The sequence below is a fragment of the Muntiacus reevesi genome, chromosome 1 (assembly GCF_963930625.1).
Source record: "Muntiacus reevesi chromosome 1, mMunRee1.1, whole genome shotgun sequence".
Lineage (NCBI taxonomy): Eukaryota > Metazoa > Chordata > Mammalia > Artiodactyla > Cervidae > Muntiacus > Muntiacus reevesi.
Genome location: NC_089249.1, coordinates 225484501 through 225511425, shown reverse-complemented (window position 1 = coordinate 225511425; position 26925 = coordinate 225484501). Strand labels below are relative to the sequence as shown.

The window sequence follows — 26925 nt, the reverse complement described above, 5'->3', positions numbered from 1 at the left end:
GTAACCAATACTCCACCTAACTTACCAACCTGAGAAGGTGAGGAAGGACTGAGCAATGAAGATTCAAGAGCTGACTGTTACTGGTTTTTAATTATAATTTTGGACTATCCCTGAGGCCCCTGACTAGACACAGGAAGAGTTCAAGGGTCAGCATGATGATTCCATTTCAAGGATGCTAGGACAGGCTACCCCCTCCCCACACCTCCAAGCTGCGGCCCACACTGGCAGCCTTGCCCTGGCTTTGATCATCTGGGCCTTTAAGTCTTCCTGACTCTGGCCAGACCCTACTTTGGACCTCCAGCAATGCATCCTTCCTCAGCCCAGCTGTGTCCCTAGACAAGGCTGCTGGACTCCTATTGTCCCCTCTGACCAGGGTTCTGCTCTGACCTCTGCGGAGACAGGGTCAGCCAGGAACAATGGGACAGGATGGCAGGCGGCATGTCTATTTGGACAAGAACCAGCCTGGGGCTCAGTCTGGCTACTCTAATGAGGCAGCCGCAGCAGCAGCCCAGGGTGCTCACCTCTCAGGGCCTCTGGGTCCCCCAGGATCCGATTCAGGGTCTCAGCAGGGATCTTCTCAAAGGCCTCATTGGTCGGGGCCAAGAGCGTGTACTGGCCATCACCTTCGAGCAGAGTGTTGAGCCCTGATGCAGCCACGGCAGCCTGTGGGCAGGGAGCAGATGGTGCCTTCCCTGAGAGCTCTGGGAATCTCCGCACACTAGAGGCACACGAGGTCTCACCAGTGCACCTCTGGAGGGCCCCCGGCTTTTGTAGAAGCCCCAGATGTAAAGACAAGCTGAACCAAGGCTCACTTCTTCCCATCCCTCCATTGAGCTCTGCCCACTCTGGTCATCCTTAGCTGCTGCCCTGTTTTCCTCCTTTCCAACCCTGGACCTTGGCCCTGCAGTGTTCCCTCTGCCCTATCCTTGCTTTTCTGACTCCTAATCCTTCTCTGGGCTTTGACTAAAATGTCATTTCTCTAGATAGTCAACTTGGCATTGCCCTCCATCCCCACCCCAGCCTGCCCCGCCTATGACCCCCTGATGAAAACAAGTACCTTTCTAATAGACACACTTGCACAGCTTGCTGTCCTCATGTTGCAATTCAGTTGTTGGGTGATGATTATTTGTGTGAGCCCTGTGAGTGTAAGGATGACATAACCCCTTCTCTACAGAGCAACCAGATGGCTCTTCTAAAAGCATCCTACTGCTATCAGGATAAGCCACAGTCCTCGCTCAGCCTCCAAGGCCCCACAGGGTTTGGCCCCTCCAGCCTGGCCGCTCCTACCTCACCTGTTGGCTCCCTAGTGCTCTGCACTCAGTCCTGCAGGCCTCCTTGCTCGCCCTGCTTCTGAGCCTTACTCCCCCTCTCCCTTCTACCAACTTAGCTCTTGCCCCCATGTCTCGTATAACTGGCCATTCCCAAAGTTCAGGCCTCAGCTCAAAAGTCACCTCTTCCAGACAGACCTTCCTGGACCAACTAGACCCCATGGGTCTCCCCTGCTCACCACTCACTGCCTGACTTCACAGCACTTAGCACCATCTGAGACGGCCTTGTCTGTGTCCCCCAAGAATGCAAGTGCCAGGGAAGACAGAACTTTGACTTATTCTCCTCTATTCCTCTGAACACACTGGGGAAGTAGCAGGGGCTTAATGAGTACATGTCAGCAGAAGGAAAGACGGGTATTAGGGAGAGCCAAAGGGAAGAAGAAAGCAAGGAATATTTGCAAAACGTGAACAGTAAGAGGAGGTTACTCAGTGGGGATCAGCCGCCACTAATCAAAAGCTGTGCCACCAAGTTTGTGGGAACAGCAGCCCCCTGCAGACCCCCAAACTTTGAGTGACCCAGAAGGAAAGCAGGGCAAGAGGGTGGACAGTGGGGTCCCCAGGAACACCCAGAGCCTCCTCCTGAGTCCACTCAAGCGTCAGCCCAGCCTGGGGGTGTTTGTCTCTCTGTGTTGGAGATCTCCAGGGGAGGAACCACCCCACTCCCACTTCACATCCTTTGTGGTCAGGAAGTTCTCCTTGAATCAGGGCAAAAACCCTGACGGGGCAGCCTGTGCTAACTTCCTCTGGGCAGCTGTGGCTAAGAGGAACGCCCGCCTGCCACCACAGTTGTAAGATAAATGCCTGCTGGGCATGGGGGTGCCGGAACAGCATTCTGGGACCCAGAGCAGGCAGAAGCCAAGCCAGATGTCAGTTCCCAGGCTCCCGTGTCTATACTCGTGGCCTCTCTGCTGGTCTGGGCTCCAAGGAAATAGGGGTATGAACAGAACAAGGATCCCATGGTGGGGACATGTGATCCAGAAGACCATGTAGCCTGAAAGGCCATTTCTCTAGTGCCACAGGTAAGCACCAGCCCCTGGCAGGAGGAGTCTTCCCATTCCAGAATGCACAATGCATGCCCAGGCTGCAGTACTGCTGCAGCCACAACCTTGGAACTTTCCAGGGGTGTCAAGGAAAAGAAACTTTATAAGGGGGAAGTCCGGCAGGGGGACATTCCCAGCAGAAAATTATGATGTCTTCTTGGGATCAAACTAACTGCCTAACTAGTAAATTCACCACATTTATGGGCATCAGAGGAACTTGCTCCACGGTCACCTAAAGGCCCATGAGCATAGAGACACCCTCCACCCTCCCGGAAAAGAAGGCCCCCTTGGGAGGTGGTGTATCCCCAGGCCTCCCCCCGCCCTGGGGTGGGCCCTTACCCGCAGGGTCTCGAAGGTGTCCTCGATCTCAATGATCTGCTGGATGTTGTTGGTGACGGTGGAAATGACCTTATCGATGAGGTGCACCACGCCGTTGGTTGCGTGGTGGTCCGCTTTCAGCAGGCGGGCACAGTTGACGGTCACGATCTGCCCAGAAAAGGAGTGAGCGTGCGCGGTTAACACCCTGGAGGCACAGCCTAGAAGCCCCAGGAGGGGAAACCACAGGACGGAATGTGGAGAAGCAGGGGCAGGAGGCGGAGGACTGTCCACAGGTGACCTCGCCTGCAGGACACGACCCCAGAAACCCGCCCACATATGGACCAGGTGCAGGCTCAGGGTGGGCACGGGGCAGAGCCGTGGAAGCAGGACTCCCTACCCCGTTGGGATAGTGGTGGATCTGGATGTTGGAATTCTGGTACATGGAGGTGAGGGCCATGCCGTGTTTCAGCTCGTCCGTGAGGACCCGTCTGTCCACCATGTGATAGCGGAGGGCGTTGAGCAGCTCGATGTTGACGTTGCTCACCAGGGAGTCCAGCACTTCCTAGGAGGAGGGTCAGCGTGGCCATGAGGGGGCTGCAGGCCCCATGGGTTCCTGCCACCCTGGGAAAGGTGCCCCGGGGACCCCCATTCCTCCAAAGACCTCTCCTCTGTGACCACTGAGACCTGTCTGGCCACTTAAATGGATGGGGCCTTGGTAGCCACCTGGGGAGGTGTATTTTAGCTCAAGTGAGGGCTTATAGAGGTCATGTCCTGAGACAGTGGGAAACCACCACAGAGTCTCAGGAAGACGGTCCCCGGGATGAGAGCCCTGGGCATAAGGAAGTCATCTCACAGCTGGCAAGGATGACCAGGCCTCGTTGCTGGGGGCGAAGATGGTGAAGCTGCCGGGTCCTTCCATCTCAGGCCTCAGCTTCTCCGTGCGGTCCGTGTACAGCTGAGTGGTGGTCGCGCCGACGACTCCCAGGGTCTCGTACAGGTTAGAGAGCGGCAGGGCTGCAGAGGCAGATGATAGAGCAAGTATTGCCTGAGGGAAGCCCCCAGCTACACTCTTCCTTGTCTGAGCACACCCACTAGAGGAGGCCAGACACAGTCCACTATGGGGAGCCGGAGAGGCCAGTCACCTGCTGCTTAGAACAGCTCCACAGCCAAGGGCTTCCCTATGTGAGCTCAAGGGATTGGTCATTTTTAACTACAGCAGAGCAAAGCTTTTGTTCATAGACAATCAGATAACACAGGTAGGAACATACACCAGAAACAGATAGCCCAATTACAAGCCAGTCTTACAGACTTTTCTAGTTGTTTTTGAAACTGGTTCCCTAATGGCTTCCAATGGAATGAAAGAGATCTCGGAAGTGCTTTGGGTTTTTGCAAGTAATAAAATGTTATTTCCTGAAACAGCCTGAAGCTCTGGAGGACCTTCCTCTCACACGGGGAGTTTCTCATATTCCTTTTAAAGGAGCTGAAACTAAGGCCCTGAGGCTGCCTGCCCTCTGCAGTTGCTTCTCTTCCCCATCCCATGCTTCCTGCCTGTCCTGCTACTGGTAGGAACGCTGCGGCCCCTGCCCATACCACCCTCTTTGTGACCTTGGTACCAACGAAATCACCCCCTATCTTTTAAACCTCAATCTCACACTCTCAACTAATGAACTAGCAAAGATTTCAAAGTTAAAAAAAAAAATCTTCCTTGCAGTCCCCAGAGGTGTATAGGACTAAAGGAAAGGATCTGATTTCACACAGGTGAATTCATAGGTACCACACTGTTTGTGGGCCCAGATGGCCATTCGTGGTACCCTTGGCTGACTCTGGGAAAGCCAGCCTGCTACTTCCATCCCTACAAGCTCTATTGGGCCAGGTTCTGACAGTTAGGTGGGGTGGCCTGAAGTGCCTGGCCCAGGCGGAGGCCTGGCCTGCCCTGTAGCTCTCCAGCAGGGCTGCTCAGCAATACTAGATGTATTTAGAATCTCTTGCAGCCAGAAACAACAAAGGCAGGAGCCTGTGCCTGGGGTGGAGGGCACAGGCAGGTCAGCACCGGAGTCTGTTCCCCCAGCGTGTCAAGGAGGTCAGCTTGCACAGGAAGGACAGCGTGGGAAACTTGCTGTTTCCAGCCTCCATCCTCTGGACCCCCATTCAGACTGCTGCCCTCACATGGGTGCTCCTCTCTCCCTCCCTCCTCCCCTCCATCTGCGCCAACAGGCAAGGCTTATTCACCTGCAGGACAGCCCTTCTCTCCTGGGACCTTCTCATATCCGGGACAGCACTCGTAGCTGATGACTCTGCAATGAGACACACACATGTATTAGGCAGGGCTTCCCTCCCCTCCTGTGTCATTGGTCCTCGCTCTGGGAAGGGACACGATGGGGCGAGCACATAGCCTGCCCCTGGAGGAGATCACACGCTCGGTCATCTCTGCACCCACCTCTCATTGGCAAGGAGCTTGTCACACCTCCTCAGCATTGTATACGGTACCAGCGATGCTGTCATTTATAGTCATGCAACTGGGATACAGCCAGAGGACTGTGGCAGCATATTCACAGTGGCATTAGTAAACATCCTCACCTGATATTTATCTCCAGCATAATTCATGAGGAACCCAGTGGGAAGAATTACTGAGAGGCAGCAGGGAGGAGTAGAAGGAGCTCTGAACCTCTCTGGTTCTGAATCTGCCACTAACTAACCAACCCGGGCCTAGCCAGCCAGTCCTGTCTCCTCTCTGGGCCTCAGTTTCCTCATCTGTAAGACGTAGACATGTACTGTGTGATGGTCATTGAACTAAATAGCCCATGAACTTCTAGCTCTCTGACTTAATAGCCAAGAAGGGTAGCATATTTATGATCATCAAGTTTTATTCCATCTTTACGACCAAACTTTACAATAAAAACGAAGCTCTTGCTTCCGGGTGGAGTGTGGGTGCCGAGCCTGAGCGGCCTGTCCTCACACGCCGGCGGCAGTTGCACTACCTATAGCCTGTGGAACCCCTGGAGGTTGTGTCCGGAAAGGTGCCAGAAGGTTCAAGCCCCCACAGGGATGATGCTCCTCTTTGCCTTCCTCCTCTTCATGGGATGGCCACTGGGCTTCGTTGAGCCCTGGACCTATAACGTACAGTGCTATGAGTGTGCAGTGAAAAACACCTTTAATTGTCTAGAACTTAGAACGTGTCCTTATCATATTAGGCGCTGTTTTACTGTCTCCATGTGTTTGAATTCTCGGGAAATACTCGTCGTCAAGAACTGCACATTTAACTGCACATTTACGTATAGAGCCGAAGAGCCTCCTGAAGTCCCCAGAAGAAAGACGACTCATAGATTTAATAGTTTTTATTGGGTTAATTGTTGTGGTGCAAACATGTGCAATTTCCAGGGACCTAGTAATCTGGAGAGGGACATCACGGTAGATTACACACTTGAAGAGGATATCGAAGATAATGCGCAATTGGTACATTCAGCTTTGTTCCTGAGCATCGTCTCCATTCTAGTCAGGAACACGCTGACCTGAGAAGCCCCCTTGGGAGGGGCTGATCATCTCCCCATCTCTCACAAGTTAGCTGTCCTTTACTCTCCTGTCAGCCACACTCACAAGAACACACTCCCTTGTATCCTTTACTATTACTCTCCCTGACCCCTAGAGCCCCCGGTTGATGAGTTCCCCATTTAGCACCTGTTGCAAGAGAGAAATAAACACCAGACTCGTTCAGGTAAAAAAAAAAAAAAAAAAACAACGAAGCTCTTTAAGATGCTTACTGCTTCCTTAAGTTAAAAACAGAATTTTAATCAATGAAAGCCTCTATATGGTTTCAAAATCTACAAAGGAATCAATAGTAAAGTGTTCTCCACCCATGCTCATCCTTCAATCTTCCTTCCAGGAGGTAACTGATATTGCCAGTTTGTGAGATTCTTTGTATTTGGATAAACAAGACTGGCAGTTTATAGTTTTAAACTTTGACATCACCTGACATTAAAACTTAGACCAACCCATCATGGCATACTCACCACATTCTGGAGGTCTGAAACCTAAAGCTTCAGTTAACCCAACATCCCAGGGAAACCCAAAAGACTAAGGATTTCAAAGAGCATCACAAGGAAGTAAGTGTCCCAAGAGAGACTAGCCTCGTATCAAACCCCCTGTCCTGTTGAAGGCCACTCCCGCACCAGTGCTGTGAGCACAGCCCCGTCCTTGGCAACCCTGGGACCTGAAGCCAACAGCCTTGTCCAGCCACTTCCTTTCTTGCCCATTTGTCCTTCAGGACAGCGAGAACACAGACTTGAATCACAGCGGGTTTACTACAGAACTGCTCACCACGGCCTCTCACAGGCTGTTCAACGACAGTATAGACAGAAGAGAAGCAGACAGATGGGGCAGAAGTTTGGGCTTTGGGGGTAGGAGGAAGTGGGTGCTGCTCTCAATGAGCCGGGACATTCTGCTCTTACTAACTCCACTGGAGTTGTCTCAGTAAAGCCCTGGGAATCAGGTGAACATGAAGCCTGGGTCATCTGTCATCCAGGGGGCTGTCTCAGAGACAGATTAGGATACTCAGGCTGCTAGGGAGCTACAGGTGTCACTGTGCCAGAAACAAGCCCCTAGGACATTTCTGAGGAGTGACATCACATGTACTCTTCTCTGCCCTTCTCTCTCCATCCTTCTGACTCCTTCTTCCCCCCTTTTCTCTCAGCCCTCCTCCCATTCCATTCCTCTTGAACCTTTCAGCCCTGCTTAAAAGGGTGAAACAGGCTGGTGGGCTCAGGACTGATCTCGACTGACTCATGGTTTTATTTTTGGAAACCAGTCATCGTCTGCAACAAAAGTGAGATCTGATTGCCTTTCAAAGGCAACGTGAGGTAACTAAATAGGATTAGGAGACTAGGCTTGTCATCTATCAGTAACTTGCAGGGTGGCCTTGAAAGTTCATTTCTCTCTCTGGGTCTCAGTTTCCTGATTTACAAAAGAAGGTGAAGCTAAACTAGATGATCTCCAAGTTTCCTTCAATCTCACACTCACAATTCCAACCAATGGGATAATTTCTAGGGCGCAGGAAAGCACTCTTTCAAAGAAGAGTGTCTGCCCGAGTCTCATAGTTAAACGCAGGGAGAGCCACAAGCTTCAAGCCCACAGGACTGGGGACACGCATGCATGGACTCTCAGGCTTTGTCTGATAAACACCGGGGCTCTGTGGTGGGGGTTGAGGAAGTGGGATGGAGTCAAGTCTCACAAAGCTTAGCTTCTTTCTAAAAGTGCCTGGGTGATGCCCCTTGGAGTTGGAGGAGGAGTCTTCTCAAAGTATTCCTCATCTCTGGGATCCCCTGAGTGCACAGGGCTGACACTGTATGCCTTGGCACCTTCAGTCATACTGGTCAAAGACTCTCCTTCTACGGCGTCAGCATCTGAGTTCCATCCTAAAACACCACAGGAGAGCTCAATGGCTCAAAGGAATTTCACTGAGGGCAACAGAAAACCAGCTCCCCAAGAGTGAACTTACCGGTAGCCACATATGGAGGGGAAGGAGGGGTGACAACGACAGGAGAAATGGAGGCTGCTGGGCAGGTGGGGGAGCAGGGACAGATGAAAGCAGGGACATCTCAGCATGAAGGAGGAAATGAGGGATGGAGTCAGAAAGCTGCAAGTGTTTTGGGGATGAAGGCACTTCCAAGGCTTGTGGCTGGGGAGGGTCAGATCTAGGACTCTCCTCGCATTTCACCAAGTCAAGACCCTTCTCCATTGCTGCTGACAGTGCACATATTTGGGGGGAGATGGACTAACTGGAAAAGACTAACATCAAAAGGACACTGGGGGTCTCTCTGATGTGATGAAAGCTAATCCCTGGCAGCACTCACTGCCTCTCCTCTCCAGGTGGGCTTTCTGGACATGGGGGACACACCAACTCCTGCGGGGGCACAGCCCCCCAGCCCCCTGTCCCCCCAGCCCCCGGCTCTCTCCTGGTTAGCCCAGTGTGGCTCCTGCCAGGACACCTTCTGACTGTCTCCTAATCCTCTCGGGCTGCTGGCCTCTCCCCCTCTGCCTGAGTGCTACCCATAGCCTGGCACCCCCAGCACTTTCTGGGTGCGTGGGGTGAGCAGGCCTCTCACCTCAGCCTAGAGGCCTTCTGGGTTGAAACGCCTCCATAACTGGCTGGTTCCCTGCTCAACCATCCCAACAACACAAGCTCTTAGAACCAGCCCGCCTGGCCCGGAGAGGAAGAGGGCAACTGGAAACTGCAGCCCAAGAAGACAGCCCATTGAGACGATCCTGATCAAATCTTTCAGGACTGGCACACCCTCTTCTCAGCCCCATGCGTCACCTTCCTGGGGTTCTGGCCCTGGGGACACACGCGCTGTGCTGTGGGAGACGGGGCTGGGGTGGTCACACAGTTGTGGGTCTGAGAGTGAGTGCAGGAAAGCATGAGAACGGCAGGGAGCCCCCATCCGTGTCTCCCCAGTTCCCTGGCTTCCCTGCACAGAGGGGATCAATCCGCTGGTCTCTGACTTGAATCTTATCAGCAAAAGCTGCTCTGACTAAAGACTCCTGGCTTCTCCTTGGCCTGACACAGACCAATAAGCAGAAACCTCAGAAAAAGCACATCCTCTAGGGCAATGAGACACAGATTTTCTTGTTCCAGCTTCCCAGGTCAGAAGAGCAATTTGAGGGATAAAATCAGAGAAGGTGCATGACTTAGAAGGGAATTTGAGGGAGGTAGGGGGTGAGGAGACAAAATCAAGTGCCAATCCAAGGTCTAAGAGTTGAAATAGAGTTTGAGAGCTCTCCTCCATTCTCCTCCAAAGTTTTACTCACAACTGGATAAAGAAAGAAGTATTATTTTTTTTTCCCTGTCCTCAGAATAACTGTCCAAGGAGTTAATAAGTTAAACAATCACTCTCTCCCAAGCATGCTGCACAGTTTTTGGCGGCTGGGACGGCTGTAAACGCCCAGGGACTGACGAAACTCTGAAGCAGCGGAATAAGGAATGGGGCCTGAGAGCCAGCTTCCTGTGACCGAAGGTAAACCACCCAGTACGTCATGATTTCCGAGGGAATCGCAGAGCAAATGCAGACTGAGGTCGTCTAGACATGCGCCTGCCTGGACGGGGTTCTATTTTCTGCACTCAACTGAGCTCTCTTAAGCCTCCCAGGAGAAAATCAAACTCTTGAACTCCTGGTAAGAAAGGGCTCGTTTTAACCTGCTGCCCAACAACAAAGACTCCACTATCTCCACATTTCCCAGGGTCCAGATGGTGAGTGATGAGATGGAGCCGCTGGAAAATATACTTATGTATTTGGTGACGGTCTGTTTGTATGTGGCATGTGAGGGTCTTTGGGGAGATCCTGGATGCTGGCTGTGTCTCTTCAGCTCCCATGCTGTCCATCTGATTAGAGAGGGAGCGCCCTTGCCACAGGGGTTCAGAATGACTGCCAGGCTGGCAGTGAGCAACCAGGAGAAGGTTGGTGGCTCTGGGCCAGAGGGCCTCTACGAACCCCAAGGAGGCCTCCTCTTCTCCCTGCGACCCAGAGTCATAGGTTTCAGGGCTGGAGAGGGAGACCTGGGGCAGATGACCCAGGTCCTCCAGGACTTCTCCCCATGTCACCAACGCTAGCTGCTGCGCTCAGTTCTCCCTGGGGGCCGCACACATCAATAGAATAACTGGGCCGCCTCCACCTGCCAGCAGATGACTTAGGCTTTCTGAGCCTCAGTCTCCCCCTCTGTAAATGGGCTAATGATCACACTGATCTTAAAGGGTGACTGTGAGAACCAACCAGGCTAACCTAAGAAAAACACTTACCAGATGCTTGCTATTTACTAGGTGCTCAGTCATTGAGCTGCTCCTTAAAAAATCCCAGGTATAAACTTTAAATTAAAGTTAGGTTATTGACTTCATTGAAAGCCATGCCAAGCATGAAACCACTGATCAAATCACATGTAATAAATAAATTCCCCATAACACAGCCATCTAAGTTAATAGATAAGGCCCATCTGGAGAATCCTACGGACAGAGGAGCCTGGTGGGCTGCATACAGTCCATGGGGTTGCAAAGAATCAGACACAACTGAGCAACTAAGCACATCGTGGTTGTAACAAATTGTCACAAATTTAGTGATAGTGACTAAAAACCACAAAAATTTATTATCTTATAATTCTGGATGATAGTGTCAAAAGCTGGACTTATGAGGCTAAAATTAAAGACTGTATTTCTTCCCGAGATTCTAGGGGAGAATCTAATTTTGTCTTCTCCACGTCTGAGAGGATGCCTACAGTTCTTGGCTTGTGGTTACACCACTCCAACTTCAGTTTTCATTGTCATATTGCCTTCTCTGACTCTGACTCTCCTGCTTTCATTTCATGAGGACCCTTATGATTATATTAGTCTCATCAGATAATTCAGAATAATCTGCCTCCCGCCACGCCCCCACCCAGTGCCTTCACTTAATCAGATCTGTAAAGTCTCTTTTCCCTTGTAAGGTAACATCTTCACACATTCAGGGTGAGGATGTAGACAGTATTAGTGTGACGTCATTCCGTCTACCATAGGGTCTTACCCAAATGGTACATGGACTCACATACATACTCAAGAGAATAAGGTTTCCTGTCAGCTAACCTGCCTCCGAAGAATTGATGCCTTCCAACTGTGGTGCTGGAGAAGACTCTTAAAAGTCCCTTGGACAGCAAGGAGATCCAACCAGTCAACCGCTAAAGGAAATCAGTCCGGAATATTCACTGGAAGGACTGATGCTGAAGCTGAAGCTCCAATACTTTGGCCACCTGATACGGAGAGCTGACTCATTAGAAAAGACCCTGATGCTGGGAAAGATTGAGGGCAGGAGGAGAAGAGAATGACAGAGGATGAGATGGTTGGATGGCATCACTGACTCAATGAACATGAGTTTGAGCAAACTCTGGGAGATGGTGAAGGACAGAAAAGCCTGGCGTGGTACAGTCCATGGAGTCACAAAGAGTCAGACATGACTAAGTGACTGAACAAGAACAACAAAGCTGCCTGCTAGGAGTGTACAGAATGGGCTAGAATCATCAGGAAACCCTGCACAGGAGAGGCATTTAGTAAAACCCTGGTGTTTGGTGTATGTCAAATCTCAGGTATTTCAGAGCAGGCTGGCCATGGGAATCCAGGGGGCTGCACAGGGAACAGGAAGCAGGGGAGGAGGTGCTGCTGTGGGTCTGGGGGACAGCTCGCCATCCCTAAATGGCTTCTCACCATCCTCCTGTATTTCTTTTTGGGACCAAGGTTGTGGGATATAGCAGGGCAAGGAAAGGAAGGGTCTTGCTCAGCTTCATCACAGATGTCCTTGGGTGCCCTGCCCGAATGAGATCTATAGGAAATAGCTCTGCTGTTTTCTATAGAACTGATGGAAAAGTTAAACCATATGCTGGCTGGCTTCAGTAGAAGTGAAATGCCTAAGCCTGGACACGGTATTGAAGAAGTGTTAATATTTCAGCCTTTGGGCAAAGCCATGCTTGCTACTGGGAAAACGGGAGTGTCCTGCCAGCTCATCTTGGCTCTAGAGAATGGCTACTGTTGCCTGTGAATGATGCTGCTTGTGACACGGCGGCAAGCGTTTGGAATGGAGAACGGCCACCCCCACCTCCTGGCTCCTGTGCTGGCCCTCCCTGTGCCACGTCGAGGATGCCTGGGCTCCTGCTGTGATGATTACATCTCCGTGATGTCAGCTCTGACTTGGCTGTTAAATGGGCCTCCCTTTCACGGGGCTTCATACAAAGGAGGCCTGTTGGGCTTCCTGAGCACCATTTCCTGCACCATTGCCTCAGCTGCTGGACATAAAAATGTTACGGTTACTGATCAGATGGGGACCCGAAATCACCCTCTTTGCTTGATGAGCTGCTGTATTACACTGGTGCTCTTTAGGATCTGAAATAAAATGAGTTTCTAAGTAATAAAATTCACTTGTATCACTGAAGAGGGGCCCACTGGTAACTACTTCCTGTGATAAAACCCATGCATCAGGCTTGACAAGTAGCACCAGGGCTCTTTTGGGACGATGAAGACAAGCTATTGTCTGCAGACGGTGGATGCAGTGGCCTGACAGGAGTGCTGGGCGCACACTGTGACTACGCCCCTCCCTCCTCTAATGGAGGTGAAGTCATGGCCTCCCTGCGGCAGACACTTGGCTCCAGGTTCCTGGGTCCCTGTGTGACCTGAAATGGCAAAGTCTTCACGCCTTGATCCTATACTTAGTGCTACTTCATCTGCTTCCAAGTTTACATTCTCCTGTGGGTCTGGGGTCCCCTGGGGACTTGTGCAACCCGTTTCCCGTGACACTTGGCTCCCATTCACGCCAACACACACCCCTGGCTCCAGCCTTGCCCCTGAGAAAATTCCCACTGCCCAGGCTGGCCCCATGCTGAGATGGCCATCTTTGCTCCAACCACCACCATGCTCCCCATTTCACAGTTTGGTCCTCACCCAGGTAAATGTACCATAGGGCCCATTCTCAGATGACACCATCTGCAGCCCACACAGCCCTCTCTCCTCCCCTGCTGACCACCTATGGGCACTGAATTCCCAGGACCCAGATGGCAGCTCCTCCACGAGTTTCAGCCCTGGGGCACAAGCAAACTGCCAGACTGCTGCTTCTTAGCTCTCTCGGGGACAACAGAGATGAGTCCCTCCACTTCCCCTTTCCCTCCCAAAGTTCTCTGGCCTTTCCCCCAGCCAGCTTCACCTTCCTGCTGCTGCACGTGATGTTCCGGGGAGGGACCTTCTTATCCTGGATCATAAGGGTTTTTTTAATCAACTCATGATTTTCTATCCCATTTCCTCTTTTTAAAGCTGCCCCAAGCAACAGCATGTAGTAGAGTTGCAGGTTCAGATCATGCCCTGTGGGTTTGTAAGCTCAGCTCTGCGGCTGGGACTGGGCCAGGGCCCCACTCTGACTTCCCCACCCACACCTACCGTCTATCCCTCCCCCGCAGCGCCGGGGCTCCCCCTACGCTCTATGGTGCTGCACCATCTCGTCTTCAAGAACATGATGACCCGTCATCAACAACATTTGGCCAACACACAGCCGTGCTGCCTGCGCCCATCCTGACACATCAGTGCAGAAGGAGGTAGGTACCAAGAGCCAATCAGCCAAGGCGACTCATTACCCAGAGCAGCTCAGCCGGGGAATGCTGAAAATGTCCCCAGGCTACTGGTAACTGGTCAGGCAAATGCTTCAACACGGGGCCATGCTGAAATACCATGGCCAATGCCACCCCACTGTCAGCTTGACATTACAAGTGGGTCCCATTTTTAGGGAAACCAGACAAACAAAATGGTAGCGTCTTAAAACCCAGGGCTCTGGTCATCTTCCAAGATGTAATTATGTGGGGCCTGGCTCTGTGTTTAATTAAGTGTTTATTTTAGGTGGTAATATACCCACATGGGAAAAGTAAAAAAGTACTGAAAAACTTTTTTAAAAAAAAAAAACTTGAGTACCAGAGAAGGACATACAATTTGGCATACAATTTGCATAATCTCTTCTTGTCCACAACAGCAAGAATTCTGGCTGGGGGTTTGTTCCCTCCTTAAATCTAGGAGGTGGGTCCTCTTAGCTCACTTATCTCTAGGCTTTGGGGCTGGGCTTGGTCAAGCGGGGAACCAACTGTCATTGCCCTGCCCTTGACAGGCTCACAGGACGCTACTGGTCTTGTCCCACCTCTGTAAGATCCACAATTTCCCTGATTCATACTAGGATTGATAATTGTGTTAGGACACAATCCAGTGTCACAAGTTGGGATATTTATTTCCATGTGCATTACACGGAAAGAGTATTTTCCCTTCCTTCAGTTAGAGAAGACATCTGTTCCAAAGCAAATCACAAGCAATACATTTAAAAACCCCTAATACAGGAAAGGGTTCAAGATAGTGGCTCAGCATCTCTTAATCCTCTTATTACATAGACAAGAGGAAGGCCAGGTCCTCACGAGTGTCTCAGGGAGCTCTGAGCAGCACATCTTTCCATCTGCAGGAGACAGCAGCTTTGCGATCTTTTGATGGTTAGTGCCAAAACAGATTAGGCTTCCTTGGAATTCTGTCAGAACACGCAGGCTGCAGGGCAGTCGTGGTGAACGCCACCTCCTTCCATGCTGTTCATGATGCTAGAGGCACCAGAAAGCTCTACTGTAACCACAGGGGGCCACAATCTCTGGCGTCTCACTTCTGTTTATGTAGCTGAGCTTTGCAAATAACAGCAGGTAGCATTTACTGAGCACTTACTATGTGCCAGGCTCTGAATTTAGCCACTTCTATGCATGATTTCATTCAGTCCTCAGAACAATCCCATAAGGTAGTCCTATTGTTATACCCACTTTATGGATGAGGCAATTGAGGGTTCCAAAGGTGAAGCCAACTGCCCAGGAAGGTGGCAGAGCCAGCCTTTGAATCAGAAAGTCTGAGCCTGTATTCTTAATATGCCATGCTGCCTCATTATGTGCATATCTCTAGGCACTTTCAGTCTTTTTGAGGGTATTTACTTTGAAATGCTAGTGGTAAATAACCCACCTGCCAATGCAGGAGACATAAGAGATATGGGTTCGATCCCTGGGTCGGTTAGACCCCTTGGAGGAGGGCACAGTAACCCACTCCAGAATTCTTGCCTGGAGAATCCCTAGGACAGAAAAGCCTGGTGGGCTTCAGTCCACAGGGTCGCACAGAGTCGGACATGACTAAAGCAACTTAGCACGCACACACTTTGAAACGCAGAGCAGGAACCCTGTATAAATTCACCAACGGGTTTTCTTTCCCTGAGTCAGAGGCTGGTGGCTTCTACACTGAATCATTGTATTTGTATCATTTAGTGAGGATTAAGAAGTATGCGCACACACACAGTTTCATGTTTCTTGTGATCCCCAGTCGGCCCTAAAAAACATATCCAAGTCTTGTTAGGCGCCTTAAAAGCGTAAAACAGAATTGGCCAGCTTACTGAAAACGCCACTCCCAAGCACATAGTTCTCTGACATGTGTGCACACGCATCTTCGTGGCTCTGCACACAGTGCCACCTTCCAAAAGGCTGGCCCACGCCCGGGGGCACCTGCAACCCACACACACCGAGGGCAGCCTCCTGGGTGGCTGGTGGTCATCGGTGGTTACAGATACTCACGTTGACTTGCCACAGATCTTCCTCTGGTACCACTGCTTGCAGTTGGTGAAGTACTTCTTGTTGGTACCAATGAGCTTCTGCACAGCACACACGTTGGGGCTGAAAACAAAAGCTGCAGTGTTAGCAAGACGATCGGCATGTCACCCGCCTCCTCGTCCTTCCCACCCCATGAGCCCTCCTGGGTCGCTAGAACGTTCTAGATATGGAGAAGATACAGTCATTTTGGTCAGCTTGGGGGTACATTCTGGTCCTTGTGATCCAGACTTCCATCATCCCTCCCAAAAATATCCCCCCAAATTCAAAAACTGTCAAAGTATATGTCATACAGTGACATCATTGCATTTAAACATTCTTCTTTGACACTGACATTTAGTAAGTATAAATAAAAACATCTTAAAATTTTTAGGCTACATGTTATATAGATGGAGAACACCAGCTTGAAAAGAAAGTGGTGTTTGCTAAGAACAGCAGCAGCTTTGAGAGAAGCCCCCAGACTTTCTTTGTACCCCAACTCCGCACTGAGCCCAAACATCCAGAGTTAACCTGGCCTCCCAGCAGGCATCACTGGTCCTGTGGTCCGGGCCCCAGCACTCCCCAGGCAGCTCCACCCACAGACATCCTCTGCATCCCTAGGAAGCTGCCTGGCTCCCAAGCACAGCCTATCTGGGGTGCCCACCTTGGAAACTAGAGGGCCTGGCCAAGCCAGCTGCTGTCAGGACCTTGGAAGGAGATGGTCACTCACTGAACTAAGTTGTTTATTACTCGGGCCCCAGTTTGCATCCCACTCCCCCCAAAAAGCCCTCTTTCGATGTCCCAGGTGATACTCTTCTGTCCACCGCTGACCTGTGTGTGATACAGCCCTTGTTTGATGCTGGGTACTGAACACAACCCAAAACTAATCAGGGTGTATGTGTCCTCTCTTAAGCTACCCTCCAAAGAACCCTGAGGGCAGGTGTTCTGATTTGCTGCTTCTTTTATATTCTAGGTGGGGTGAAGCACCAGATTGGATGCAGAGGAACTTGGAATAGCCTTGTCAAAAACACTGCTCCCAGGACTTCCCTAGTGGCTCAGTGGGTAAGAATCTACCTGCCAATGCAAGGGACATGGGTTCAATCCCTGATACAGGAAGATTCCAACATGACATGGAGGAGCAGCTGGGTCCATGCGCCACAACTACTGAGCCTGGCTTTAAAGCCCTCGAGCCACAGCTGAGCCCGCATGCTGCAACTATTGAAGCATGCAAGCTCTAGGGCCCGTGAGTCACAACTACTGAAGCCAGCAACTTGCAGCTAAGTCTGCCTGCTGCAGCTACTGAAGCCTGTGTGCCTAGAGCCTGAGCTCCACAACAAGAGAAAGCACCACAGTGAGAAGCCCATGGACCACAACTAGGCACCGCCCCCACTGTTTGCAGCTACAGAAAGCCTGCGTGCAGCAACGAAGGCCAGAGAACTTCAGGTATATCAGTTCTAAATATCAATTCCTCTGATACTTTACAAATATAATCAAGAGCCATCATTTGAGATGCATGGTCTTTGCCAGGAACTTGGTCAACTCTCAAATACTCGAGTCAGCTTATTAGGTGGGAGGGAGGGCACACGGACCCTTTAATCCTCTGCCCTGTCTCTTCCGCCATGTGGATGTCACGTCTTGTCCAGTCTGTGGTTCACCCCAGGCAAAGCTGAGTGGGCCAAGAAGGCATAGCAAATATTTGTGAGTTACTGTAGGGACCTGAGGGCAAGAGAAGCTGAGGCTGGAGAGGAAACCTCAAGCCAAGGGGGAGGACAGCTCCTACCCACTTACTCCCAGCTGGATCTGACCAAATGCCCACAGCCTCCAGGGGATTTTCACAGAAGACCCCTTGTTTCTCAGTTCGCTGCCTGGTATTCACAGCTTACGGCAGTCCCCAAATAACCCTGAGAGAGTCCCCGCTGGCCACACTCCAGCTGGAGGTGCTGTTTATTTCTGTACAATTTCAGAAGTTCTATGTGACCAAGCAGGAAATAATTACTGTCGATGAATTCTCCGCAACTCTCCGTAGGCGTTTGGCGAACCTTCAGAGTCTCTAGTGGATGTGGTTCCAACATTCCTCTGTAGACTGAGTTTCCACTGCTGCTGCCCTCTGAGACAGGAGCGGAGACTGGGGGTCCCTGTGACCCACTCCCTCTCACATCGGGGTGGGAGGGGTGGACTGTGTACACAGGAAATTTACACTGAAGTTTAATTGACATGAGCACCCCATTTCTGGGCCTTCTGCCTCACCCACAACAGCTCTGCTATTCAACTTGGATTTGAAAGCCAAGTGCTTCAGAAAATGCAGTCCAGTTCTGGTTGCTGACATTTGGAAGTGTGACTGCATTTTTACTTCTCTTTCAGTATTGTTGTTTTCCTTCTCTATAGCAACACAGATAACAACCGCGAGTCGAGAGACAGCATCACAGTCGCTACTCTCCCAATAGCTTTCTGTCTCTGGACTAAGTCACTCCACGTCACTAAGCCACAGTTTCTCTATCTGTAAAATGGGAACAACTACCCCAGAGCTCACTGTGTTGTGGTGAAGATGAAAGTAAAAGTGGTGATGGATAAAGGATGAGCATGCTTGCTAAGTCACTTCAGTCATGTCTGACTCTTTGTGACCCCATGGACTATAGCCTGCCAGGCTCCTGTCTCCATGGGATTCTCCAGGCAAGAATAGGAGTGGGTTGCCATGCCCTTCTCCAGGGGATCTTCCCAACCCAGGAATCAAACCCACATTTCTTATGTCTCCTGCATTGGCAGTCAGGTTCTTTACCGCTTGTGCCACCTGAGAAGCCAAATGGTGAGCAGGTCTCACTTGTTATTTCTTCCTTCATGTCTTGTGAAGCACACACACTACATTTCCTTAACAAAAGAGCTTCCCTTTCCCTTCCACCAGTTCTCATTTTGAAAGAGGGCTGGAGTTTGAACAAGGTTATCCATTTTGCACAGGGTACCACCCCCATGGGCTAAGCCAGGCAGCCTGTAAGTTTTCAGGGACCGTTAGATCAGAGTAAACGCAACTGCATCTGCAACCGTTTGTCACAGTCCACCTGCCCGTGTGTGCAGACTTTACTGGGGGGAGGGTGCACACCTGGGACTGCTTAGCCCATCCTGCCCATCACAGACCACTGGAGGCTTTTCCAGTTGCCCTGCAAGATGATTAGCCTGCAGGGTGAGGGGAGGGAGGGAAGGGAGGAAGTTGATCTAATAGCTGAAACTTATAATAAAGAGTATTTGCATTAAAAAAACAAACAAACAACTATTTTCCAACTGGTCTGAGGCTTTTCTGGGCTTCAAAGGAAAGGAGGTTTGTTACAGGGGTGGTTCCTGCTGGAGACCCATCAACACCTTTGGGAAGCTTCACTGTGGAGTGCCGGGAGCCACCATCCTAGGTGACAGAAAATGCTATGGATGCCTTTTCCTGACTGAGTGCCTAAGAAGATAGAGAGGGAACAGAAACCTCCCAGGAGGGACTGTGGCACTCAAACAGGACATAGTCCATTGGTAAGAAAGGCAGAAGGACAAGTGAGCTGGGCAGAGACAATGAACATGCCAGTGGCTCATATTTTGACTTGATGCTTGTCCCCTCCTTGTCTTTCTGCCCTGCCCCCCTCACCTTTCTGTACCCAGCAGGAGTCAAAGGTGAATCTCTCACTTCCTGAAAGACCCTGGGACATCCCCACCCCCCACCCCAGGCTCTCCTCTCTCCTGCAGGGTGTGAGGCTGAAGCATGGCCTGAATGGCTTTCACTCTGCAGAGGGGCCAGACTCACTGCCAACAAAGTCCCCTCCTCATAGCCCTGGCCATCTGAAAGGCCCAGTAAGACCACAGGCACACACAGGCAGAGGAAAAAGGACACTACTCCCAACAAGGGGCCACTTCTAAGGGCAGGGAGTCAAGGCTTTGTAGAGCCCTATGAAGTCAACTCCAATCACTTCCAACAGTGAGTTCTGATGTAAGTACAGATCTGCCCAGTCAAAGGGTGGTCTGGGCACGAACTGTGAGCAAATGCCAGACCCAAGGGCATTTGGGTTGTGACACAACTCTATCCACATATGAGCTAAGTCGCTGCAGTTGTGTGACCCCATAAACTGTAGCCCACCAGGTTCCTCTGCCCATGGGATTTTCTAGGCAAGGACACTGGAGTGGCATGCCATTTCCTTCCTATCTGCATTATGTGTGTGCTAGTTGCTTAGTCGTGTCTGACTCTGCAACCCATAGACTGTAGCCCACCAGGCCCCACCGTCCATGGGATTCTCCAGGCAAGAACACTGGAGTGGGTTGCCATTTCCTTCTCCAAAAGGAACTGTGGAAAGAAAGAAAGTGAAGTCGCTCAGTCATGTCTGACTCTTTGCAACCCTATGACTGTAGCCTACTAGGCTCCTCCATCCATGGAATTTTCCAGGCAAGAGTACTGGAGTGGGTTGCCATTTCCTTCTCCACTATCCACCTATAGTTCTATCTAATTGTCACAAAGGAGTTGGTGTGCTCAGGTAGGCAGCAAACCCTGGCTATATGTCAAGCAGGATGGTTGAGTTTGGGATATAGAAACAAGCCCACCTCTGCCTGGGTCTGGGCCAGGGTCTTTACCAGGTCAGACCTGCTGCCTGGGTTTGCCCCTGGAAAACCAGCATATCTTCAGTGTCTCAAAGGAATATCTGCAATGATAATGTCCAAATTTACAAACTCAGCCAGTGTTTTAAGAGTGGTTCCAATCCCAGCTGCCATACATACTGCGGGACCGTGAGGAAGTGATGTGTCCGCTCCAGACTCAGTTTCCCCATCTGTACAGTGTGTGTGACCCCCAGCACATTCTCCTCTCTTCGTCCAGCAGGGGAGCAGACGCTGACCCTGCTGTGCCTGGAGGGCCCCGTCTGGTGCCAGGTGGTGGGTTTAGGACCTGGCGGCCTCGGATGCTGAGCTTGTGTGGTCCCGGTGTCACATATGAAGGTGCTGGACAGGGACCTGGCTGGATTGGAACCCGTGCCCTTCAGGCTGGGCTCCCTGCCTGCCCTGACCACCTTCCACGGTGATTCAGCAGACAGCCGCCAACTCCTATCTGCCTGGAGAAGCTCAAAGCCCAGGATCCCGCTCACGCTCTCGGCCTGAGTGGAGGTCCCAGGTCAGCTCTTCCAGGCGCTTCCTCCACACAGAGCCTCCTGCTGACTTTCCTCCACCCTCCCCACTTCCCTCCCTCCATCTCCTGCAGGGCTGGTCCCTCCAACCGTCCCACGCAGCGGCCTGCTTTGGATTCGGGCTTTGTCCCGTACGCCCCCAGCTCGCTCCGACGGTCCCCCCGACGCCCGGTCCCTTCGATCCCCTCTGGGCGCCTGCTTACCCATGCTGCCGGCCCCGGAGGCGGCTGTGCTGCAACACCAGCTGGTAGGGCGACCTGGCGGGGCCCGCCGGGGTGGCAGCGGGGCCCAGGGCCAGCGCCAGAGCGAGGGGCAGCAGCCGCCCGAGGAGCGCCATGGAGAGAGGACGCGCGGAACCGACCGGCAGGCGAGTGGTGGGGGAGTGCGAGCGCCGCTGCGGCCGCCGGCAGGTTAAGTAAGCGGAGCGCGGGGAGCCGCCCGAGGGGAGGGGCGGGAGCCGGAGGCGGGCGGGCTGCGGGCTCCCCGCGCCCCCGCCTCCCTGCCGCCCCGCCCACTCCCCCTGGGCGCCCGACCGGTCCCCACCAGCCCCGCTTTCCCTTGTTCCCCGGCGTTCCCCAACGGGTTCCCCGGCACCCAGGACTGCAGGGCCTACTACTTGACTCCCTCCTCGAGGTCTGTGAGGTCCTGAGCTCAAAGATGCCTCACGGTCTCAGGTCATGCTGATTTCCACAATAGTCTATCCAGCACATCTGTTTCTGCATTCCACAAGCACCCCTCCTCTCCCCCAGGCCTGCTAACTTTAAGATGGATAAGGAGTAAGCCTTATGATTGACAGAAGCCAAAACAAAACAAAAAGACAGGTTTTGTTAGACGCCAACTGGGAACTGTGGAGGGGAGGGGGGCGGGAATGCCACTTTAGTACCCACTCATTGTCTGTTTTATTAAACATCTGTATAGCACTACAATCGAGAAAGATGTTGCAAAGAGACAGCAAAGATTTTTGTCCTGGAGGAACTCAGAGAAAGTAAACAAATAGTCACCTGGGAGGGAGGTAATTCACTCAAGCACCTGTTAATCACCCACCAATTACCTGGCACTGCTAGCCCCAGGAGACAAAGATGGATGAGTGTGAGATCCAGGTTCTTCTCTTAAAAAGTTCACAGTTGGGAGACGTGTGGGCCAGTCAACAAAGTACTCTGGAGAGGGGTATCTGGGGCCTTGGGTGGAGGAGCAGGAAGTGACACCCGTTCCCTCTCTCAGCTGGAATGATAAGGAACCAGGCAAAATGGGGACGTTCTGGGTTCTCAAGGTGTCCTATTGGCTGAAGCATGGGGAGTCAGAGATAGAGAGATGGGAAGGCATGGCACAGGATGCAGACCTGAGCTCAAAGTCCTGCAGGGGTGAGAGAGGAACAGGTCAGTGTCAGGAGCAGGCTAGGAGAGGATGACATAAAATAAGGCAGGAGGTGGAGGGTGCGCATGAAGAGGGGTAGCACGCTGAGGTGTGTCTAGGAGGTACCAGCCTTGGCAGAACTTGGAGGCTGTACCCAGGGAGTGTGGGAGGAGGAAGACTCACGGATGACTAAGGTGCTGTTGGCAGGGGCATCTTGGCGGCTGGTGGTATCCTTCTTAAAATGAGAGATATGGAGAGGGGCATAGATTCACCAGGAGAACGTAAGCGGTTCTGGCCACACTGAGTTTAAGTGCTTGTGGTTCATCCAGGTGTCCTGTGGGCAGCCGGATATAAAGATCTGGGGCTGGAGTGAGGGTTTGGGGGTAGAGATCCAGACGTGGGAGTCCTCCTCAGCTACAGGCAGCTGAAACCGTGGGAGTGGGTGGATCCTCTGGGTAGGCATGTAGAGCAAGAGGTGGGTGATGACAGATGATGGAGGGGAGGCAAGGCAGAGAGCAGAAGCAAGGAGGTGAAGGAGTGCTGACAGAGAGCCCCAGAAAGAGGGGACTGTGAGCAGTGAGTACCTCCGAATACCAGAGAGATCTGAAGGTGGCTGCTGCGAAGCAGACAGGCCCTGGGGACTTGACTGTGGGGAGCGGGAGGAACAAAGCCAGATGATGGTGGTTTGATGGAGTGATGGGGTTGTGGAGAGGGTGGACGACTCTTCCAAGAAGATGGTGTGAGAAAGGAAGGGGAGAGTCAGGGTGGAAGACAGGGGACACTGTCTACAGAGGCTTGGACATGTTAGGATGTTGATGGAAAGGAGGGATAAAGGAGGGGGTCAAATGGAAAAATAAAGAGAGATAATCAGAGTGGGGAGAAGGGAAGCAAGGAGGGGTCTGGAGCAGAGCAGTTTGAGGCTGGAGGAGGGGCAGAGTACAGAGGGAGTAAAAGCTATGGAGGGCCTGACTTGGGGGGATGGTAGAAGGAGCAAAGAGGATGGGTCAGGTTTCAGGGCAATTACAGTGGGTAGCACTGACTAGACTGAGAAAGCCTAGGGCAAGGAGGGGAAAGGGGGAGTCAGGGACAACACAAGATCTCTAGCTGGGATGATCAGATGCAGGACAGGCACCCAAGGGAAAAGGCACACTAGACTAGCTGCCTGGGGGAGCGAGATGGGTCTCCAGGCGTGTTCACATGTCCTTGACAGGCCATCCCAGGGCAGATGTCCAGGCGCGAGCTGTCTTCAAAGGTCTCGAGTTCAGAAGAGGGGTGAGTGCTGGGGATGCAGGTTGGAGTCACCACCCTAGCAGGTGGTGGCTGAAGTCCCAGACTTGGGCAGGTTCCCTTGAGCACGTGTGTGGGAGAAGAGGAGGAGATGACAGGCCCTGGGGAGCACCCACCTGGAGAGATTGAGGGGAAACAGAATCGGAACCCTGACAGGATGGAGGCCCAGGGAGACCCTGAGAGGCCACCAGAGAGGAGGCTTTCAGAGTCCAAGCTGGACCCGGTCACTGAGCGGTTCCGAGGTTGTGGTTGGTGCTCAGGAAACTAAAGACCAAGAGACTATGGAATGTTTTCTGGAACATTCTAATTCCAGCTTGTATATTCCTCCTTGAAGACTAGGAGATATTCTGGGGTGGTTTTGACTTTGGAGGGAACCAGGTCCTTTCCTGATATTCTCCCTCTTTCCTCCCCTCCCCTATCTCCCCCGGAGGGAGGGCTGGGACAGTCCCTTCCCTGGTCACCTATGGGGGCTGCTCTCTGGCTGGGACTTCCACCACTTTGGGGCAGATGTTCCCTTTGCTTGTCTCTGTTCAGACAGGCTCATTCTGCTGGCTGATGAGGACTGTCAAACGCATTCTTCAGTCTGCAATGAGGGGACTTCCCTGGAAACAGCTTTCTGAGGGAGCAGGATGTCTCTCTGGTGGCCTTCAGTGCAGCCTCCAGGCACCCAGGATTTAGCTCCACTTTATCTATGAGTCCTTTTTTTCATTGTGGGGTTTATCATCATTTGCTGTTTTTCTGGAGCCTCACAAAGCAAAGCCAGGGATAGGAAAAACTGTTTTGATGATTTCCACATCAAAAATCCTATCTGCTGACTTTGTTCTCTGACAGTGATCTGATCGTGCAAAGAAAGAGCGACTTTACAATGACTCCTCAGTGAGTCAAGGTGGATGGCTGTTAAGATCATAAGCTGGGAAGTCGGACTGAGGTCTAAGAACACAGCAGCCCCCACAAATAGTCTAGTCAGAGCTGCTGTGAAAGAACTCCTTTATAAAATCGAGGTGATCATGACCAGGGTAAGGAAAGAAAGGAAACTTTGGGGAAGGATACATGCTGAGGAAGCAGCCTTTGGCAACTTTGCTTGATGGTTTTGTTTCAGCTTGGGTCCCCCTGTCAGGGTCCATCAAGTAGACTGCCAGCCTTGCCTGAGTGATGGCATTGGTAAAACAAAGTTGCCAAGTATAGGCTCTGGAGGCAAAGGACCAAATCCTAGTCCTCCTACTTACAGGCTGTGTGGCCTCAGGCAAGTTGTTCAACCCCTCTGAGCCTCAACTGCTAGTTTTCTCATAGAATTGATATTAAAACCTACCTCACAGGACTCTAGGGTAGATTACATGATATAATTCAAGTAAAGCGGCCAACAGATACGAGTCGCTTACCTCTTCCACTAACTGCACTATTTAATAAAGATCACTGAGATGATATGACAGGTTAGCAGCCCCAGAAGTGTAATTGTCTGAAAATAATCATTTAAATGAAAGCAAAACATTTCTCTGTTTTAACATGACTGTTTGGCATAGGACATTGGGAAGAGCTCAAAGAGGTTCAAGCTCGGGCTTGACGTCTCCCCTGAGGATGGAGCACTGGCGGCAGCACTGTTTTAGGAAAGATGCCCCTGTGTGTAAAAGCCTGGGAGCCGAGTCGTCCCCAGCCCAGCTCTCCCTCTAGCAAGATTTACAGGCTTCAGGGCAAGTCAGGTAATCTTGCTGTAAAACCTCCCTCATTTGTAAAACTAACATTCGATGACTTGAGTTTTTCCACAAGCTCAGGAAAGAGATTACAGTCATACTTCATTTACTGTTTAGATGTTAAAAAAAAAAAAAAAAAAAAAAAATTCCACCTCTGCATCCCACCACTCACCCCCCTCCAAAACCAGAAAATGCAGAACCCTGTCTGTGAACATAAACACTGGCAAGTGGCTTTTTCCACCAGAGAAGACTGCTTCTGGGGGGTGTTTTTCCACAGGAAAAATGGCTGTTGAGGGAAGGAACAGGGGTCCCCCATCTCAGATGGCTTGCTACCAACCAGGGCTAGCCCCGCTCACTTTCATTTAGGAAAGGTTTCCCTTCTCTTTCCATGCTAGACCAACTAAAGAGAAAGAGAGTCTTGTCTGGAACAATAATTACTAGACTTTTTCAGACACTTTATAAATATGACTCCTTTCTCGTCTTGTGGCTCATACGAGATTACCATGAACAGTTTAGTTTTTGAAAATAACCCTGTTGTGCTTGACAACAGGGCTTCAACCTCAAGATGAGTGAGTAGTTCCAGCAAGTTCTCCACAAAGGAAATGCGGAAAGAAATTGCTTCTGGGTCTGAGGGCAGGACAGCTGGCATTTGCAGCCTGACCGACTTCAGGCCTCCCTTGTGCCACCCTCCCCAAAGTTGTGGGTGATGTTGGGCATCAGTGAAGATATATGACATGGTTGAAATAATTTCCAGAGGACACTCAGCCTTTCTAACCTGCCACTATGTAGTAAATTAGAGAGTTCTTACAATTCAGTTCCCTACTACTTGCCAGGGAGAAAGAAAAATGAGTTTTGGCACAAGATATCGAATTTTTAAGAGTAGTTAGATTAAAATTTGGGGGAAATTTTCCATTCATTGCACAACATACAGCACATAGAATGTTACTTTACACACTGCAATTATTCTATCCAGCTAACAAACAAATACAACAAATATCCCTGCTTACTAAAATTAAGGAATGATTATAGGGGATTCAGATTTGGCTTTTCAAGGATTTTCCATAACCTTGCCACTCATTGTGATTTGCAAACAGGAGCATCAGTGGCAACCTGGAACTTATTAGTAATGCGGAATCTTAGACACTGCCTCCTGTCGCCCCCACTAAATCAGACCCTGCATTTTAAATGGGCTACCCTGGTAGATCAGACAGTAAAGAATTCGCCTGCAATGCAGAAGACCTGGGTTCGATCCCTGGGTTGGAAAGATCCCCTGGAGAAGGGAATGGCTACCCACTCCAGTATTCTTACCTGGAGAATCCCCATGGACAGAGGAGCCTGATGGCTTATATAGTCCATGGAGTCACAAAGAGTTGCTAAGCCATCTGTGTGCACTTCAACGTTTGAGAAGCACAGGCCTACAGGTTTCGGTTAAATAGCTAAAGCTCAGATGAGTTTAAAATAGGATTCAATTTATGTAAAACTTTTTAAGAAATATAGCCATTGATCCAAAAAAAAAAAAAAAAAAAACAACCTGAAAATTTGTACCAGTGATCACATTGGAAATCTCTGTTCTCGCAGAAGCCCGGCTCACTCTGTGAATGGCAGTCAAGACGCCTGGGGGACTGGGCTTTTTCTCTAGGTC

The 26925-nt window shown here is 51.1% G+C and overlaps 1 protein-coding gene and 1 pseudogene across 1 annotated transcript in view; one reads left to right on the top strand and one right to left on the bottom strand.

Annotated features, from left to right (window-relative positions):
* Window positions 1–21394, bottom strand: part of TGFBI (transforming growth factor beta induced) — a 34777-nt gene extending 13383 nt beyond the window's left edge. Inside the window, exons 1-7 of the mRNA XM_065918589.1 lie at window positions 21159–21394; window positions 15806–15904; window positions 4916–4980; window positions 3540–3700; window positions 3084–3248; window positions 2708–2854; window positions 522–663 (exon numbers count right to left, since the gene is read on the bottom strand). Of these exons, the coding sequence (XP_065774661.1) occupies window positions 522–663; window positions 2708–2854; window positions 3084–3248; window positions 3540–3700; window positions 4916–4980; window positions 15806–15904; window positions 21159–21292 (913 nt within the window). The 5' untranslated portion in view covers window positions 21293–21394. The remainder of the gene's footprint in view (window positions 1–521; window positions 664–2707; window positions 2855–3083; window positions 3249–3539; window positions 3701–4915; window positions 4981–15805; window positions 15905–21158) is intronic.
* Window positions 5735–6199, top strand: LOC136167914 (glycosyl-phosphatidylinositol-anchored molecule-like protein pseudogene; annotated as a pseudogene).
* Window positions 21395–26925: the final 5531 nt, after the last annotated feature.